This window comes from Pseudophryne corroboree, chromosome 1 (genome assembly GCF_028390025.1).
Source record: "Pseudophryne corroboree isolate aPseCor3 chromosome 1, aPseCor3.hap2, whole genome shotgun sequence".
Taxonomy (NCBI): Eukaryota; Metazoa; Chordata; class Amphibia; order Anura; family Myobatrachidae; genus Pseudophryne; species Pseudophryne corroboree.
The window spans coordinates 458,528,255-458,545,661 of record NC_086444.1 but is presented as its reverse complement, the minus strand read 5'-3'; the positions used below and the strand labels follow the sequence as shown (position 1 = coordinate 458,545,661).

At 48.1% G+C, this 17,407-nt stretch overlaps 1 protein-coding gene across 1 annotated transcript in view; it reads right to left on the bottom strand.

The window, feature by feature from the left end:
* The window catches only part of LOC134980776 (histone-lysine N-methyltransferase 2D-like), a 78,863-nt gene extending 73,554 nt beyond the window's left edge, over positions 1–5,309 (bottom strand). The window contains exons 1-2 of the mRNA XM_063947770.1: positions 5,293–5,309; positions 5,167–5,201 (exon numbers count right to left, since the gene is read on the bottom strand). Coding sequence (XP_063803840.1) covers positions 5,167–5,201; positions 5,293–5,309 — 52 coding nt within the window. The remainder of the gene's footprint in view (positions 1–5,166; positions 5,202–5,292) is intronic.
* Between the last annotated feature and the right edge of the window lie 12,098 nt (positions 5,310–17,407).

The following is a 17,407-nucleotide window of genomic DNA, read 5'->3' as shown; positions in this document are numbered from 1 at the left end:
TTTTGTGCCTATGATGAATATAATCAGGGTATGGGTAATAAAGAAACTCCATATGGATTTTTTTTTTTTTTACATTGCCACACAAAACGGACTGCATCCTAGTGATAGACAAATAATACAGACTGCATCCTAGTGACTGCAATACAATCAGCATTCTTGTAATCACAATGCAATAAAAGAAGCCTCCTTGTGATTGTCACATATTACAGAAAATATTCCTGTATCCATAATACAAAAGGAAGCACAGCCTTGTGAGTGTCTTAACAATACATACACCATTTATATGACCACCACACAATAGCAACTCCATCAATATCTGAAAAATTATTTACCCCTTAAAAATCATTCCATTCCTCATCACCACATCATCAGTTGCATTAAATAGCCCCGTGGACACGGATGGTTAACCATTGTTTTAAAAAGTACTTATGTACATTTTATAAACAATTTTGAAACCATGGGACAGTACTGTAATCAGTGGCGGAATTAGCAAGTGGTGGGCCCTGGTGCAATAATATGTTTTGGGCCTCACCCCAGGGACGTGCAGTCAGGGGAGGCAGGGGAGGCAGTGCCTCCCCTGTCATCAATGATTCAAATAATACAAAGAAGATACTTATGACACATATTCTGTGCCATAAGTATCTGCTTTAGCCTTTGTATTATGTTAATAATTTTTTACCAACTAAAAAACAGTGTCAATGTGTTTTGGAGCCGCTGTCTGTGATGAAGGGCTGGAAGCGGGGGGCAGGGCCAAGCATCGGACAGTCATAGCCCATTGAGAAAAAACCCTGTAAGCGGCACCTCGAGAAGTGCCGCTTTGACAGGGGCGTGCTGACAGCCCTTATCATGCAAGCACGCCCCTGCCACTGATCTCATGTGATTGCCCGATTTCGGGGGTGGGGGGGACCACTAATAATTATTATTTACATTATTTTATTATGCGCCTGCCCGTCCCCCAGTAACGCACAGCTGCTGCCAAGTGCAGTCCGACCTGAGGGGGAGGAACGGCCGCGTTTCCTTCTCCTCTCACATGCAACTGCCATATCTGAGCTGCGGTGACAGAAGAGGACCACACTGGGTGCCAGGATGTCTGTGCTGTACTCCCCCAGTGACCCGAAGCACAGGAGCAGCAGCAGCCTCTCAGCCTCCCTGACTGAGTTCCCAGCTCCCCCAGTCTGCAGCAGGCGGCTGGGGATCAGAGACAGCGGGTAGGTGGGCGTCCGGCACTTAGCACCAGACTCCGGACGCAGCACCAGTGCCGGATTTAAAGCAGGGTCGTGTGGGGATCAATGTGCTCGGTACTCTACTCCCATGCCTGGGGGCTCTGCTCCATACTCTTCTAGCCCAGCCCAGGCTGCTGGCTGTCTGCAGTTCGGCATAATGAAGATGGTGGCTGAGGGCATGATCCTCCACATCACAACAGGGGGCACTGACAGGTAAGGCACTAGCTTCTGGCCCTCTACAGTATGTTTGTGTAAGTTGTAACTGTGTGTGCACACTTTGCCCTCCCGTGCCTGTTACAATGACAGCGGCTGTGATGGGGTGCTGCAGCTGGCCTGGCACCCTGGCACTTCAAGATGGCACATAGCTTCACAGAGGCCACCCTCTCTTGTCCCACTGCCCCATGTATCCCGCAAATCATGCCTGCCATGTTTATCTCCGCGCTTCCCACTTCAGTGTAATTAAACTAGACCACAACTCCAGGGAGCATGAGGGTGGCAGCGTGATCACCCGCACTGAGGACACCATCTGCAACAGCGGCCTGGGTGCCACAGGGTCCTCCATGGTGCATGTACCTTACAGTGTCGACTTGGTGATCAGGTAGCCCACCCTTAGCAATTTGTCACGGAGCATCTGCAGCCCATAGATGGAGAGGCAGCAGTGGTGGTGCCTGAGAGTGCCGGCAATCCATGTATCCTGCAGCCCCCATCCCAGCTGCTGCAGCAGGGCCAGTCCTGTATACCCACACAGTGTTCTGCAGAGTGGGCATAATTGCCCTGTGCCCGTTGCCCTATCACCTATGTCTACCAGCAGGGCCACACTGGTCATCTGACAGTCTGGTCCAGTCAAGCAGCAGATACACCTCCTGGCGATGCGCTCTGTGGGTGCGGGTTTTGTACAATTTGGCTGTGTCATGACGTCACTTTGCACAGCAACATATTTGGTAACACACTGGGACGAGGAGTTGAGGAGTTGTGAGTGGCATTACCGCTCTCCTGGTGCTGCCTTCTCCTGCTCTCCCGTCTCTCACTATTCCTCTTCTCTACCTCTCCCACTATTCCTCCTCTCTACCTCTCCCATCTCCCACTAGTCCTCCTCTCTACCTCTCCCATCTCCCACTATTCCTCCTCTCTACCTCTCCTATCTCCCACTATTACTTCTCTCTACCTCTCCCATCTCCCAGTATTCCTCCTCTCTCCCGTCTCCACTATTCCTCCTCTCTCCTGTCTCCCGCTATTCCTCCTCTCTACCTCTCCCATCTCCCGCTATTCCTCCTCTCTACCTCTCCCATCTCCCGCTATTCCTCCTCTCTACCTCTCCCATCTCCCACTATTCCTCCTCTCTACTTCTCCCATCTCCCACTATTCCTCCTCTATACCTCTCCCATCTCCCACTATTCCTCCTCTCTACCTCTCCCATCTCCCACTAGTCCTCCTCTCTACCTCTCCCATCTCCCACTATTCCTCCTCTCTACCTCTCCCATTTCCCACTATTCCTCCTCTCTACCTCTCCCATCTCCCACTATTCCTCCTCTCTATCTCTCCCACTATTCCTCCTCTACCACTACCATCTCCCACTATTCCTCCTCTCTACCTTTCCCGCTATTCCTCCTCTCTACCACTACTATCTCCCACTATTCCTCCTCTCTAGCTCTCCCATCTCCCACTATTCCTCCTCTCTACCTCTCCCATCTCCCAGTATTCCTCCTCTCTACCTCTCCCATCTCCCACTATTTCTCCTCTCTACCTCTCCCATCTCCCACTATTCCTCCTCTTTCCCGTCTCCACTATTCCTCCTCTCTACCTCTCCCATCTCCCACTATTCCTCCTCTCTACCTCTCCCATCTCCCACTATTTCTCCTCTCTACCTCTCCCATCTCCCACTATTCCTCCTCTCTATCTCTCCCACTATTACTCCTCTCTACCACTATCATCTCCCACTATTCCTCCTCTCTACCTCTCCCATCTCCCACTATTCTTCCTCTCTACCTCTCCCATCTCCCACTATTCTTCCTCTCTACCTTTCCTATCTCCCACTATTACTCCTCTCTACCTCTTCCATCTCCCACTATTCTTCCCCTCTACCTCTCCCATCTCCCATTATTCCTCCTCTCTATCTCTCCCACTATTACTCCTCTCTACCACTATCATCTCCCACTATTCCTCCTCTCTACCTCTCCCATCTCCCACTATTCTTCCTCTCTACCTCTCCCATCTCCCACTATTCCTCCTCTCTATCTCTCCCACTATTCCTCCTCTCTACCACTATCATCTCCCACTATTCCTCCTCTGTACCTCTCCCATCTCCCACTATTCTTCCTCTCAACCTCTCCTATCTCCCACTATTCCTCCTCTCTACCTCTCCCATCTCCCAGTATTCCTCCTCTCTACCTCTCCCATCTCCCACTATTCCTCCTCTTTCCCGTCTCCACTATTCCTCCTCTCTCCTGTCTTCCGCTATTCCTTCTCTCTACTTTAATTTTACATACCAGCACTTCTATTTACTAACATCAATGACTGATTTACCCCAAATATAAGTGGGATGTGCATTTGCTATACCATTTGGCATAACAACTTTAGGAGGACATTGTGTGTTTACAGCAGACATGTGGGACTATATCCCTACTCCCCTATCTTGCCGCACCAGCAACTGAGCTTCCCAGCTGCAGTGCCTCACCAGCCACTGACCTCACCGCACACCACTGCCTCACCCCTTTAACACACAAAATATTTAATATATATGTGTATATATATATATACACACACACACACACACACACACACACACACACACACACACACACACACACAAACATATACCTCACTCTAGGATATTTTGGGGGCAGGGTGCATCAGAGTTAGATTAAGGCTCTGGGATGCCAGGCGCACTAAAGAGCAGAGGGACCCCCATTGACTAAAATAAAAGTTTATTTGCGCCAGACAAGGGGGCACAGAATGTCATATACACAGGGGTAGGGGGGCACAGGGTGACACACACAAGGGCAGCGGGCACAGGGTGTCAAACACGGAGGGGGGGGTAGGGGGTCACTGGGTGACACACACAGAGGTGCAGGGGGTGCACAGTGTATCAAACATAGGGGCACCACACATGGGGGAGCACAGAATGTTATACACACAGGAGTAGGGGGGCACAGGGTGACACCCACACTCACAAAGGCAGCGGGCATAGGGGGCCACACAACAACATGAGGGGGGGGGGTAGATGGTGCCACACACACATAAGTCAGGGGGGAGGGCACAAGGTTTCATATACACACAGGGGTGAGGGAGGAAAAGGGGGCCACACACACATAAGGCGGGGGTACATGGGGCCACTCACAGGGGGGTGGGAAGCAGGAGGGCACAGGGCTCTCTGGGCACTCACTGCTCCAGCGAGGGAGGCTTGCGGACCCAGGCACAGGCTGAAGAGGAGGCCAGCGGCAAGAGGATCAAAGTAACAGCGCCAATGCAGCACCATGGCACCGCACGATAGTGTGAGGCCGGAATAGAGGACACTCCTGGAACTGTGCCCGTAACTGCTACACCCCTCCCCCCCACACAGGGCAGCTGCTGGAGGAGGGAGGGTGCCTTGACTGCTGGGGCGTCTATAACTGCCAGGTAAATATCTTAACCCTCTCCCTCTACCCTCCTAACTCTCCCTACCAGCAGCCTAACCCTAACTCTTCCCCCCCGCGCTGCCTAATGCACCCCCCCTTTAGTGAACCTTAACCCTCTCCGCAGCCTAACTATTCCCCCTTAGTGCTTAACCTTAACCCTCCCCGCAGCCTAACCCTCCCCCCTTAGTACTTAACCCTAACCCTCCCTCCCCACGGCCTTCCCCAAACCTGACAGTTGGGATTCCGGCATCAGCATTGTGATCCATGTCGGGATCCCGACTCATCCCAAATGCCAGTATACTGACCAGATCCCTATTATAAACACTTACCTTTTCCTACTTCTCCCACTTGATTCCCTGGGGACCTTTATTCCAAGATGCTGCTGCTGCTGTCATCCCTTAAGCTCCTGTTCTCTCCAGGATCCAGGTTTTTAGCCACTCCTGTGTCACTATTACAATAGCCCAGTAGTCATCTCACCACTGGTCACTTAAGGGATGAGATAAGGGGAGGGGGAGGGGTCAATGGGTGCTGTTGTAAAGTCTCTGCTCTGTTCTACCTCTGTCGGGAAGGAGGGAGAGGAGCTTGTTGGACATGTGATCCTCTGCTGCTGTCACACGGAGAAAGCCTCTACAACCCAGCAAAGAAGGAGAGGTCTCCTGAGGTACAGAGCTGCTATGTACCCTACAGAAAGAGCTGCTCCACTGTTTATCATACAATATACTGTCAGGCAGCAGTGGATTAGATGCAGCATCGGACAGCCTGTGCTGTATAATCACAAAATACATGCTGCAAGGATTGAGTTTTAGCCATGTGTGCCCTGCCCCCTCCCCCTCCCCCCCCCCCCCTTCCCCCATATCCACAAGTACACCCACGGGTGGGGGGCAGAGCACACATAGCTAAAACTCAATCTTTGCAGCATGTATTTTGTGATTATACAGCACAGGCTGTCCGATGCTGCATCTGATCCACTGCTGCCTGACAGTATATCGTATGATAAAGAATGCCCCCGGACATCCCCCCCCCCTCCCCAGCGGGTGCCCCCCCCCCCCTCCACCCCTCGCTGGACTTTTCCCATTGTCCTGTTGGCAGACACTAACAGTGCTCTCTGCTGCCCCTTTCTCTCAATCAGCGGCAGCGCTGATGTTTCTAATACCCATTTCACACAGCCCAAAATTTCCCAGGTTAAAACACATGAACGTGCATCAACCCGGGAAATTTCTCAGTGTGAAAGGGTACAGGGACAAAATCCCGGGATTTCTGTCCCCGCATTTCAACCCTGCAATCGACCAGGGTTGGTCCTGGGATGTTCCCTGGAACCTGGACAGTGTGAATGGTGCATGGACATGTCCCGCCTTCCCGGGTTGCCTATACTGATGCTGATTGGCTCTTCAGGGCACTTCCTGGTCTTGTTTTTTTTCTGTGGCGCGCAGAGGATGCACAGCAGCGTGGAGGCAGGTACTGTCAGCTCTGTGGCACAGCAGAACCCTGCTGCGCATTTAAACCACTGCTGCCCTTCAATGTCTTGGACAAATGCGGAGGTGAGGGAGCTTTTAAGTATCAGAGGGGAGGAGGAGATCTGGCGCCAAGTCACAGGCACTGTAAAGGATGCCCAGATATACCACCACATAGCGAAGATGCTGGTCTCGCGGGGCATAATCCGTACCCAACAACAAGTGGTAAATAAACTGAAATCGCTGAAAAAGCAGTTTAATCGCATCCATGCCCACAACAGGAACAAAAGTGGTGTTGCAAGGCGCAACTGGATGTTTTATGATCAATGTGCATCTATTTTTGGCAGCACTGCGCTCAATGACCCCATCAGCCTGTCATCCTCCAGCACAGCCACTCCCTCACCCTTTGTGGTTGCTGATGAGAGTGAGTCCAGCATGGAAAGTACCCAATGTGGCACACCATCATCATCCCCCATACTATTCCCAGATGACCTTGGCCACCCCGATCTGGAGTCATCTGTCAACCAGACTGATGACAATATACCCGACATCAGTGCGGAAGCTGTGATTGGGCAGGAGACAAATGTGGATGCGACACTCCAGCCAATTCCCCCTGTGATGCGCACCAATAGTAAGTATATGTGCTTGCTTAGCATCATTTATGCTTAAAAAAGCCGTATTCCTTTGAACATTAATTCTGCACTATATGACACAGTAACCGCCCACAATGAAGTTTATTCTGTAGAGTTTAGAGTGTATCTAGTGAAGGTGGTAGGTGGCCCCAAACGCGTACAAAAACAACACTGCTTGTTCTTATATGCCCTTTTATTCCCCTTGCAGTATATACAGTTCCCAAGAGGAGACGCAGAGCCACCAAAGTGGAGCTTGCTGCACGGGCAATGACCTCTGTACTGTTTGCAGAACTGCGCGACATGGATACCAACATGCAGCACCAGGAGGATGTCCGCCAACTCCGTTTTATAGAGGCAGAAAGAGAGCTGCAGCAATCATTCATTACACAGATAATGGGACACCAAGAACGCATCTTGAGCCAATACCAAGAGCGGCAGTTTTAGTTCATGGAACGCTTCTTGCCACACAATCAGAGCCACGATATGTACCCACATAACCACCCCAACCAGGCTCCCCCTGTCCCAGAGCACAGTAATCCATCGTATTCTCGAGGTCACTACTATGACCCCCCTAACCATAACCCTAACCCCACCCCGACCCCTAATATTTCATCTCCAGAATACAAAATCTATAGGCAACTGCCATAGTCAGTCTTTGGACTGTATACTTGTCATTTTCGTTCACACTTTTGTGCTGTTATAGGTAGTGATGTGCACCGGACATTTTTCGGGTTTTGTGTTTTGGTTTTGGATTCGGTTCCGCGGCCGTGTTTTGGATTCGGATGCGTTTTGGCAAAACCTCCCTGAAATTTTTTTGTCGGATTCGGGTGTGTTTTGGATTTGGGTGTTTTTTTACAAAAAACCCTCAAAAACAGCTTAAATCATAGAATTTGGGGGTCATTTTGATCCCATAGTATTATTAACCTCAATAACCATAATTTACACTTATTTTCAGTCTATTCTGAACACCTCACACCTCACAATATTATTTTTAGTCTTAAAATTTGCACCGAGGTCGCTGGATGGCTAAGCTAAGCGACCCAAGTGGCCGACACAAACACCTGGCCCATCTAGGAGTGGCACTGCAGTGTCAGGCAGGATGGCACTTCAAAAAAATTGTCCCCAAACAGCACATGATGCAAAGAAAAAAAGAGGCGCACCAAGGTCGCTGTGTGACTAAGCTAAGCGACACAAGTGGCCGACACAAATACCTGGCCCATCTAGGAGTGGCACTGCAGTGTCAGGCAGGATGGCACTTCAAAAAAATTGTCCCCAAACAGCACATGATGTCAAGAAAAATGAAAGAAAAAAGAGGTGCAAGATGGAATTGTCCTTGGGCCCTCCCACCCACCCTTATGTTGTATAAACAGGACATGCACACTTTAACGAACCCATCATTTCAGCGACAGGGTCTGCCACACGACTGTGACTGAAATGATTGGTTGGTTTGGGCCCCCACCAAAAAAAGAAGCAATCAATCTCTCCTTGCACAAACTGGCTCTACAGAGGCAAGATGTCCACCTCATCATCATCCTCCGATTCCTCACCCCTTTCACTGTTTACATTCCCCTCCTCACAGATTATTAATTCGTCCCCACTGGAATCCACCATTTCAGGTCCCTGTGTACTTTCTGGAGGCAATTGCTGCTGGTGAATGTCTCCACGGAGGAATTGATTATAATTAATTTTGATGAACATCATCTTCTCCACATTTTCTGGAAGTAACCTCGTACGCCGATTGCTGACAAGGTGAGCGGCTGCACTAAACACTCTTTCGGAGTACACACTGGAGGGAGGGCAACTTAGGTAGAATAAAGCCAGTTTGTGCAAGGGCCTCCAAATTGCCTCTTTTTCCTGCCAGTATACGTACGGACTGTCTGACGTGCCTACTTGGATGCGGTCACTCATATAATCCTCCACCATTCTTTCAATGGTGAGAGAATCATATGCAGTGACAGTAGACGACATGTCAGTAATCGTTGGCAGGTCCTTCAGTCCGGACTAGATGTCAGCACTCGCTCCAGACTGCCCTGCATCACCGCCAGTGGGTGGGCTCGGAATTCTTAGCCTTTTCCTCGCACCCCCAGTTGCGGGAGAATGTGAAGGAGGAGATGTTGACGGGTCACGTTCCGCTTGACTTGACAATTTTCTCACCAGCAGGTCTTTGAACCTCTGCAGACTTGTGTCTGCCGGAAAGAGAGATACAACGTAGGTTTTAAATCTAGGATCGAGCACGGTGGCCAAAATGTAGTGCTCTGATTTCAACAGATTGACCACCCGTGAATCCTGGTTAAGCGAATGAAAGGCTCCATCCACAAGTCCCACATGCCTAGCGGAATCGCTATGTTTTAGCTCCTCCTTCAATGTCTCCAGCTTCTTCTGCAAAAGCCTGATGAGGGGAATGACCTGACTCAGGCTGGCAGTGTCTGAACTGACTTCACGTGTGGCAAGTTCAAGGGTTGAAATCATTCTCCACTGTGCTTGATTCAGGTGCATTCCCCCTCCTTTGCCTATATCGTGGGCAGATGTATAGGCTTGAATGGCCTTTTGCTGCTCCTCCATCCTCTGAAGCATATAGAGGGTTGAATTCCACCTCGTTACCACCTCTTGCTTCAGATGATGGCAGGGCAGGTTCAGGAATGTTTGGTGGTGCTCCAGTCTTCGGCACGCAGTGGCTGAATGCCGAAAGTGGCCCGCAATTCTTTGGGCCACCGACAGCATCTCTTGCACGCCCCTGTCGTTTTTTAAATAATTCTGCACCACCAAATTCAATGTATGTGCAAAACATGGGACGTGCTGGAATTTGCCCAGATGTAATGCATGCACAATATTGCTGGCGTTGTCCAATGTCACAAATCCCCAGGAGAGTCCAATTGGGGTAAGCCATTCTGCGATGATGTTCCTCAGTTTCCGTAAGAGGTTGTCAGCTGTGTGCCTCTTCAGGAAAGCGGTGATACAAAGCGTCACAGTCATATAGTCCTGAGTCTGCCCTGCTCCACTTGTCCACATGTCCGTGGTTAAGTGGAGATTGGGTACAACTGCATTTTTTAGGACACTGGTGACTCTTTTTCTGAGGTCTGTGTACATTTTCTGTATCGCCTGCCTAAAGAAATGGAACATAGATGGTATTTGGTACCGGGGACACAGTACCTCAATCAAGTCTCTAGTTGTCTCTGAATTAACGGTGGATACCGGAACCACGTTTCTCACCGCCCAGGCTGCCAAGGTCTGAGTTATCCGCTTTGCAGCAGGATGACTGCTGTGATATTTCATCTTCCTCGCAAAGGACTGTTGGACAGTCAATTGCTTAGTGGAAGTAGTACAAGTGGTCTTCCGACTTCCCCTCTGGGATGACGATCGACTCCCAGCAGCTACAACAGCAGCGCCAGCAGCAGTAGGCGTTACACTCAAGGATGCATCGGAGAAATCCCAGGCAGGAGAGGACTCGTTAGACTTGCCAGTGACATGGCCTGCAGGACTATTGGCTTTCCTGTGTAAGGAGGAAATTGACACTGAGGGAGTTGGTGGTGTGGTTTGCAGGAGCTTGGTTACAAGAGGAAGGGATTTAGTTGTCAGTGGACTGCTTCCGCTGTCACCCAAAGTTTTTGAACTTGTCACTGACTTCTGATGAATGCGGTCCAGGTGACGTATAAGGGAGGATGTTCCTAGGTGGTTAACGTCCTTACCCCTACTTATTACAGCTTGACAAAGGCAACACATGGCTTGACACCTGTTGTCCGCATTTGTGTTGAAATAATTCCACACCGAAGAGCTGATTTTTTTTGTATTTTGACCAGGCATGTCAATGGCCATATTCGTCCCATGGACAACAGGTGTCTCCCCGGGTGCCTGACTTAAAAAAACCACCTCACCATCAGAATCCTCCTTGTCAATTTCCTCCCCAGCACCAGCAACACCCATATCCTCATCCTGGTGTACTTCAACAGTGACATCTTCAATTTGACTATCAGGAACTGGACTGCGGGTGCTCCTTCCAGCACTTGCAGGGGGCGTGCAAATGGTGGAAGGTGCAAGCTCTTCCCGTCCAGTGTTGGGAAGGTCGGGCATCGCAACCGACACAATTGGACTCTCCTTGGGGATTTGTGATTTAGAAGAACGCACAGTTCTTTGTTGTTTTTGCCAGCTTAAGTCTTTTCATTTTTCTTGTGAGAGGATGAGTGCTTCCATCCTCATGTGAATCTGAACCACTAGCCATGAACATAGGCCAGGGCCTCAGCCGTTCCTTGCCACTCCGTGTCATAAATGGCATATTGGCAAGTTTACGCTTCTCATCAGACGCTTTCAATTTTGATTTTTTGGGTCATTTTACTGAACTTTTGTTTTTTGGATTTTACATGCTCTCTACTATGACATTGGGCATCGGCCTTGGCAGTTGATGGCATTTCATCGTCTCGGCCGTGACTAGTGGCAGCAGCTTCAGTACAAGGTGGAAGTGGATCTTGATCTTTCCCTATTTTAACCTCCACATTTTTGTTCTCCATTTTTTAATGTGTGGAATTATATGCCAGTATCAATAGCAATGGCCTACTACTATATATACTGCGCACAACTGAAATGCACCACAGGTATGGATGGATAGTATACTTGACGACACAGAGGTAGGTACAGCAGTGGCCTACTGTACCGTAATGCTATATATTATATACTGGTGGTCAGCAAACTGTGCAAAACTGAAATGCACCACAGGTATGGATGGATAGTATACTTGACGACACAGAGGTAGGTACAGCAGTGGCCTACTGTACCGTACTGCTATATATTATATACTGGTGGTCAGCAAACTGTGCAAAACTGAAATGCACCACAGGTATGGATGGATAGTATACTTGACAACACAGAGGTAGGTACAGCAGTGGCCTACTGTACCGTAATGCTATATATTATATACTGGTGGTCAGCAAACTGTGCAAAACTGAAATGCACCACAGGTACGGATGGATAGTATACTTGACGACACAGAGGTAGGTACAGCAGTGGCCTACTGTACCGTAATGCTATATATTATATACTGGTGGTCAGCAAACTGTGCAAAACTGAAATGCACCACAGGTATGGATGGATAGTATACTTGACGACACAGAGGTAGGTACAGCAGTGGCCTACTGTACCGTAATGCTATATATTATATACTGGTGGTCAGCAAACTGTGCAAAACTGAAATGCACCACAGGTATGGATGGATAGTATACTTGACGACACAGAGGTAGGTACAGCAGTGGCCTACTGTATCGTAATGCTATATATTATATGCTGGTGGTCAGCAAACTGTGCAAAACTGAAATGCACCACAGGTATGGATGGATAGTATACTTGACGACACAGAGGTAGGTACAGCAGTGGCCTACTGTACCGTACTCCTATATATTATATACTGGTGGTCAGCAAAATTATGCACTGTACTCCTACTATATACTACAATGCAGCACAGATATGGAGTGTTTTTCAGGCAGACAACGTATACTGGTGGTCACTGTCAGCAAAACTCTGCACTGTACGCCTCCTATATAATACTGCTGCTCCCCAGTCCCCACAATTAAGCAGTGTGAGCACAGATATATGCAGCACACTGAGCACAGATAACGGATAAGGAGCGTTTTTTTCAGGCAGAGAACGGATAAAACTGGTGGTCACTGATCAGCAAAACTCTGCACTGTACTCCTCCTATATTAATTATACAGCTGCTCCCCAGTCCCCACAATTAAGATATAAGCAAGCACAAATATTTGCATCAACAATGAATAAACGGAGAGGACGCCAGCCACGTCCTCTCCCTAACATTTCCAATGCACGAGTGAAAATGGCGGCGACGCGCGGCTGCTTATATAGAATCCGAATCTCGCGAGAATCTGACAACGGGATGATGACGTTCGGGCGCGCTCGGGTTAACCGAGCCATACGGGAGAATCCGAGTATGCCTCGGACCCGTGTAAAATGGGTGAAGTTCGGGGGGGTTCGGTTTACGAGGAACCGAACCCGCTCATCACTAGTTATAGGCCACAATTTTCATGTTTGGGTGTGTGTGTGTGGGGGGAAGTTGTGTTTGAAAGTTTATTTTATTATTTTAAGTTTGCATTGTGCTCCGCACATATTGCCATTTTATGCCAAGTTGAAACCTATATATGCCTGTGCATTTAACAGGTTACTTTTGCACCATTAAAACAAAGTCAAAAGCTTGCCAAAACTTTTGTTTATGTACAATTATTTATATAGGTTGAGTATCCCATATCCAAATATTCCGAAATACGGAATATTCCGAAATACGGAATTTTTTGAGTGAGAGTGAGATAGTGAAACCTTTGTTTTTTGATGGCTCAATGAACACAAACTTTGTTTAATACACAAAGTTGTTAAAAATATTGTATTAAATGACCTGCAGGCTGTATGTATAAGGTGTATATGAAACATAAATTAATTGTGTGAATGTACACACACTTTGTTTAATGCACAAATTTATAAAAAATATTGGCTAAAATGACCTTCAGGCTGTGTGTATAAGGTGTATATGAAGCATAAATGCATTCTGTGCTTAGACTGGGTCCTATCGCCATGATATCTCATTATGGTATGCAATTATTCCAAAATACGGAAAAATCCCATATCCAAAATACCTCTGGTCCCAAGCATTTTGGATAAGGGAGACTCAACCTGTATTAGGAATCACTTAACATTTCTTTAAGGACGGTACAAATGTTTTCACTGTTTGCCACTCATCTTTGTGCCCCTTAAAAAGGGCATTTCTAATGGCATTCTTCCTAAAATTAAGGCCCATCTCGGGTTCTGTATGAAAGGTGCAGACCTGGGATGTCTCGGCTCAAAATGCTGGTGTGAAAGGTGCCAACCCGGGAATGTTCCTGCATGAGCCCGTGGCAGTATTCCCAGGTTTTGCCCCTGCATTTCTGGTGTGAAAGGGGTATTAGAGAGCAGCTGACCAGAGAAAAGCATTAATAACATTCAAAACTGATCACGGTGGCACCGCCTCGCTGGGCAGCGCCCCTGGCGAGTGCCATCCTCACCAAACAATAGATACGCCCCCGGCCGCGAGTTGTAAAAGGTTAAAAATCTCTGTGTTATTCCGTGTATACAATACAGCAACTCTGTCATCCAGTGATGTTTCCATGGCTACTTGGTATGTTATATCTCTTGTGCTGCCCATGTCAGGCCACTTCTACAAAATGTTACAGGGCCACTTTTAGTTCCCAATCTGCCCCTGGTCTCAGACACAGCTGCAGCAAAAGGCATACGGAAGGCCCAATTGCGTACAATCAGACCCTAGGAGGAGGGGTTCCACCACCACATCAGACCCCACCCCCTCATCAGACCACACCCCTATTAGGGCTGCTTGCATAAATTTCCCGGGCTGGTTTTCCATCCCAATCTACCCCTGTTCATATCGTTGAGCAATTATTTACAACTGCACATACAACAAAACATTCAGAAAAGCCCTCAGGTGCATGTGTTACACAGGGGCTGTTATAATCGGGAGAGAAGATATTAGAAATGGAGCAACAAAGTGGTAGGCATCAATGGAAGGTGACTAGGTGGCCTGAAGTGAACGCAAAAAAAGTCTGTCTTATGGGCGTTTTATGTGAGAGGCATGTCAGTGAAAGCTGCTGGGTTCCCAGATGCACAGACACTGCCACAGAGGCCATGCTTGGATGCAGAAATTGCCCCTGCAGTAGGGCAGGTACAAATGTTGATGGTTCGCCGATGGCGGCTTATCAAGAATCACAGTCAGTGTTACAGTGCGCAGAGATGCATAAAGTGGGCAATCAGGTGCACGCTGGTACATCTGGGGTAGGCTGACACTAGCATTTACATAATATCGCAGCCGTGATTCCAGCAACAGACGCAAGAGAGCGCGCAGCATCTATCTCTGAACCAAGGGAGTTATTCTGACCTGATCGCTCACTGCAGTTTATTGCAGTGCAGCGATCAGGTCAGAACTGCGCTGGTGACGCAGTGCGCCGGCGCACGGCTGACAGCCGAAGGCTGTCGTTGCCTAGCGATCGCCTCTGCCTGATTGACAGGCAGAGGCGGTCGCTGGGCGGGAGGGTGCAGCACAGCAGCGTTTGCCCGCCGTTTTGTGGGCGCAGTCCAGCCAATGCAGGCGTGACCGGACCGTGTGGGCAGAGTCGGCCCTAGGCATAGGCAAACTAGGCAAATGCCTATGGCATTTGGAATGCCTAAGGGCACAAGCAGCCTCTGCTGATTAAAATGATATGTAGCATGCCTATATTCTGTGTGCGGCTGCGGCTCTATCTGCATACGAAATGCATTACTAATGTGAGTCATTATGTGTATAAGGTGCACTACAGTACTTTGTGGTGTAACGTATAGAAAGGGCACTACTGTGTGGTCTAATGTGAATAAAGAGTAATATGGTGTGGTGTAATGTGAATAAGGGGCACTACTGTGAGGAGTAACGTGGTACTACTATGTGATGTAACGTGAATAAGAGACACTATTGCATGATATAATGTGAATAAAGTTGCAGTACTGTGTGGCGTAATTGGCGTATTATTGTGTGGCCATGCCCCTTCCCAGCAAGAACACACCCCGTTTTAGGCTGCAGACTGAATGTGCACACTGTTCCTATTTAGGGGTTAAGAGCAAAATGAGGACTGCTATGGGTGGGGTGTGATCGTGCTGGGAAAGGGGCACAGGGTCAGAGGCGGAACTAGCATCTGTACAAGGGGGCACCAGCCAAAATCTTGCCTACTGCATCATATTGGTTAGGGCTGGCTCTGCGTGTGGGGGGCGGGCCGCAGCGGCAGCTTGACGTCACACGCAGCTGCTGCGAGCTGGGCAGCGATGAGTAGCTCCCGGCCAGCGGGCAAAAGCTGCGCTAGCCGGAAGCTACTCCTGAAGTACAAAAGCATCGCCGCTGTGCGATGCTTTTGTACTTCAGCGACGGGGCAGGGACTGACATGCGGGGCGGGCTAGCTCTGTGCTGGGTGTCCACCAGCATGTCAGTGTGGATGATCGTAGCTGTGCTAAATTTAGCACAGCTACGATCAACTCGGAATGACCTCCCAAGTCCTTTGTTCCTTCTTCAGAGGTAGGAGCAATTAAAAAAGAAGAACACAAGGAACAATTAGCTTCTGTATCAAACCATTGTGCACTATTTTGTAATACATGCTTGCATGCAGGGAAATTACTGGCTAACAAATACTGGACAGCTTTATTTTTCCCTGAAATTTAGAATTAAGCTAGGATACACCGTTTCCACATTTAGCTGTCTCCACATTTAATATATGCGCTGCCATCAGTGAAACATATATTTATGGAAGCACTAATTAAAAATATTATTTAGTAAAACAAATTTCCATGAAAATTTCAAAAATTGTAGTTTTAATATCACAGTGATTTGCAGCAGCCCAAGGCAAACTAATGAAGGATAGTGCAGTTCCATTTGGTCGCAATGGGGACTGCAGTGTGAAGAAATTAACCCTGCTTCTCACCCCTGCATCTAGTAACATAGTAACATAGTAACATAGTATCTGAGGTTGAAAAAAGACAATTGTCCATCGAGTTCAACCTATTTGTGGTCTCCTATGCATGATGATTTGACTAAAATTTCTGACTGATGCTGCTGTCAGCCATTGCATTTTATCCCTATTTATAGTAACTATAATGCATGACTATGCACCATACCCCTGGATATCCTTATCCATTAGGAATTTATCTAACCCATTCTTAAAGGTGTTGACAGATTCCGCCATTACAACTCCCTCGGGCAGGGAATTCCAAACACGTATTGTCCTTACCGTGAAAAAGCCTTTACGCCGTATTGTGCGGAATCTCCTCTCCTCTAACCTGAGCGAGTGTCCACGAGTCCTCTGTGTTGATCTAACCAAAAACAGGTCCCGCGCAAGCTCTGTGTATTGTCCCCTTATATATTTGTAGATGTTGATCATATCCCCTCTTAGTCTCCGCTTTTCCAATGTAAACATGCCTAGTCTTTCAAGCCTTTCCTTGTATTCCATCATCTCCATGCCCTTAATTAGTTTGGTCGCCCTCCTCTGTACCTTTTCAAGCTCCAGGATATCCTTTTTGTAGTACGGTGCCCAGAATTGTACACAGTATTCAAGGTGTGGCCTCACTAGTGATTTATATAACGGGAGTATAATACTCTCGTCCCTAGCATCAATACCCCGTTTTATGCATGCTAATATCGTATTAGCCTTCTTTGCTGCAGTCCTACTTTGGGTACTACTGCTTAGCTTGCTATCTATGAGGACACCTAAGTCCTTTTCCAGTACAGAATCCTCTAATTTTACCCCATTTAGTAGGTAGGTGTAATTTTTGTTCTTGTTACCACAGTGCATTACCTTACACTTGTCTGTGTTGAAGCGCATTCTCTATTTGGCTGCCCATGCTTCTAATTTAACCAAGTCATTCTGAAGAGACTCGGCATCCTCCTCTGTATTTATAGCCTTACACAATTTGGTATCATCTGCAAAAAT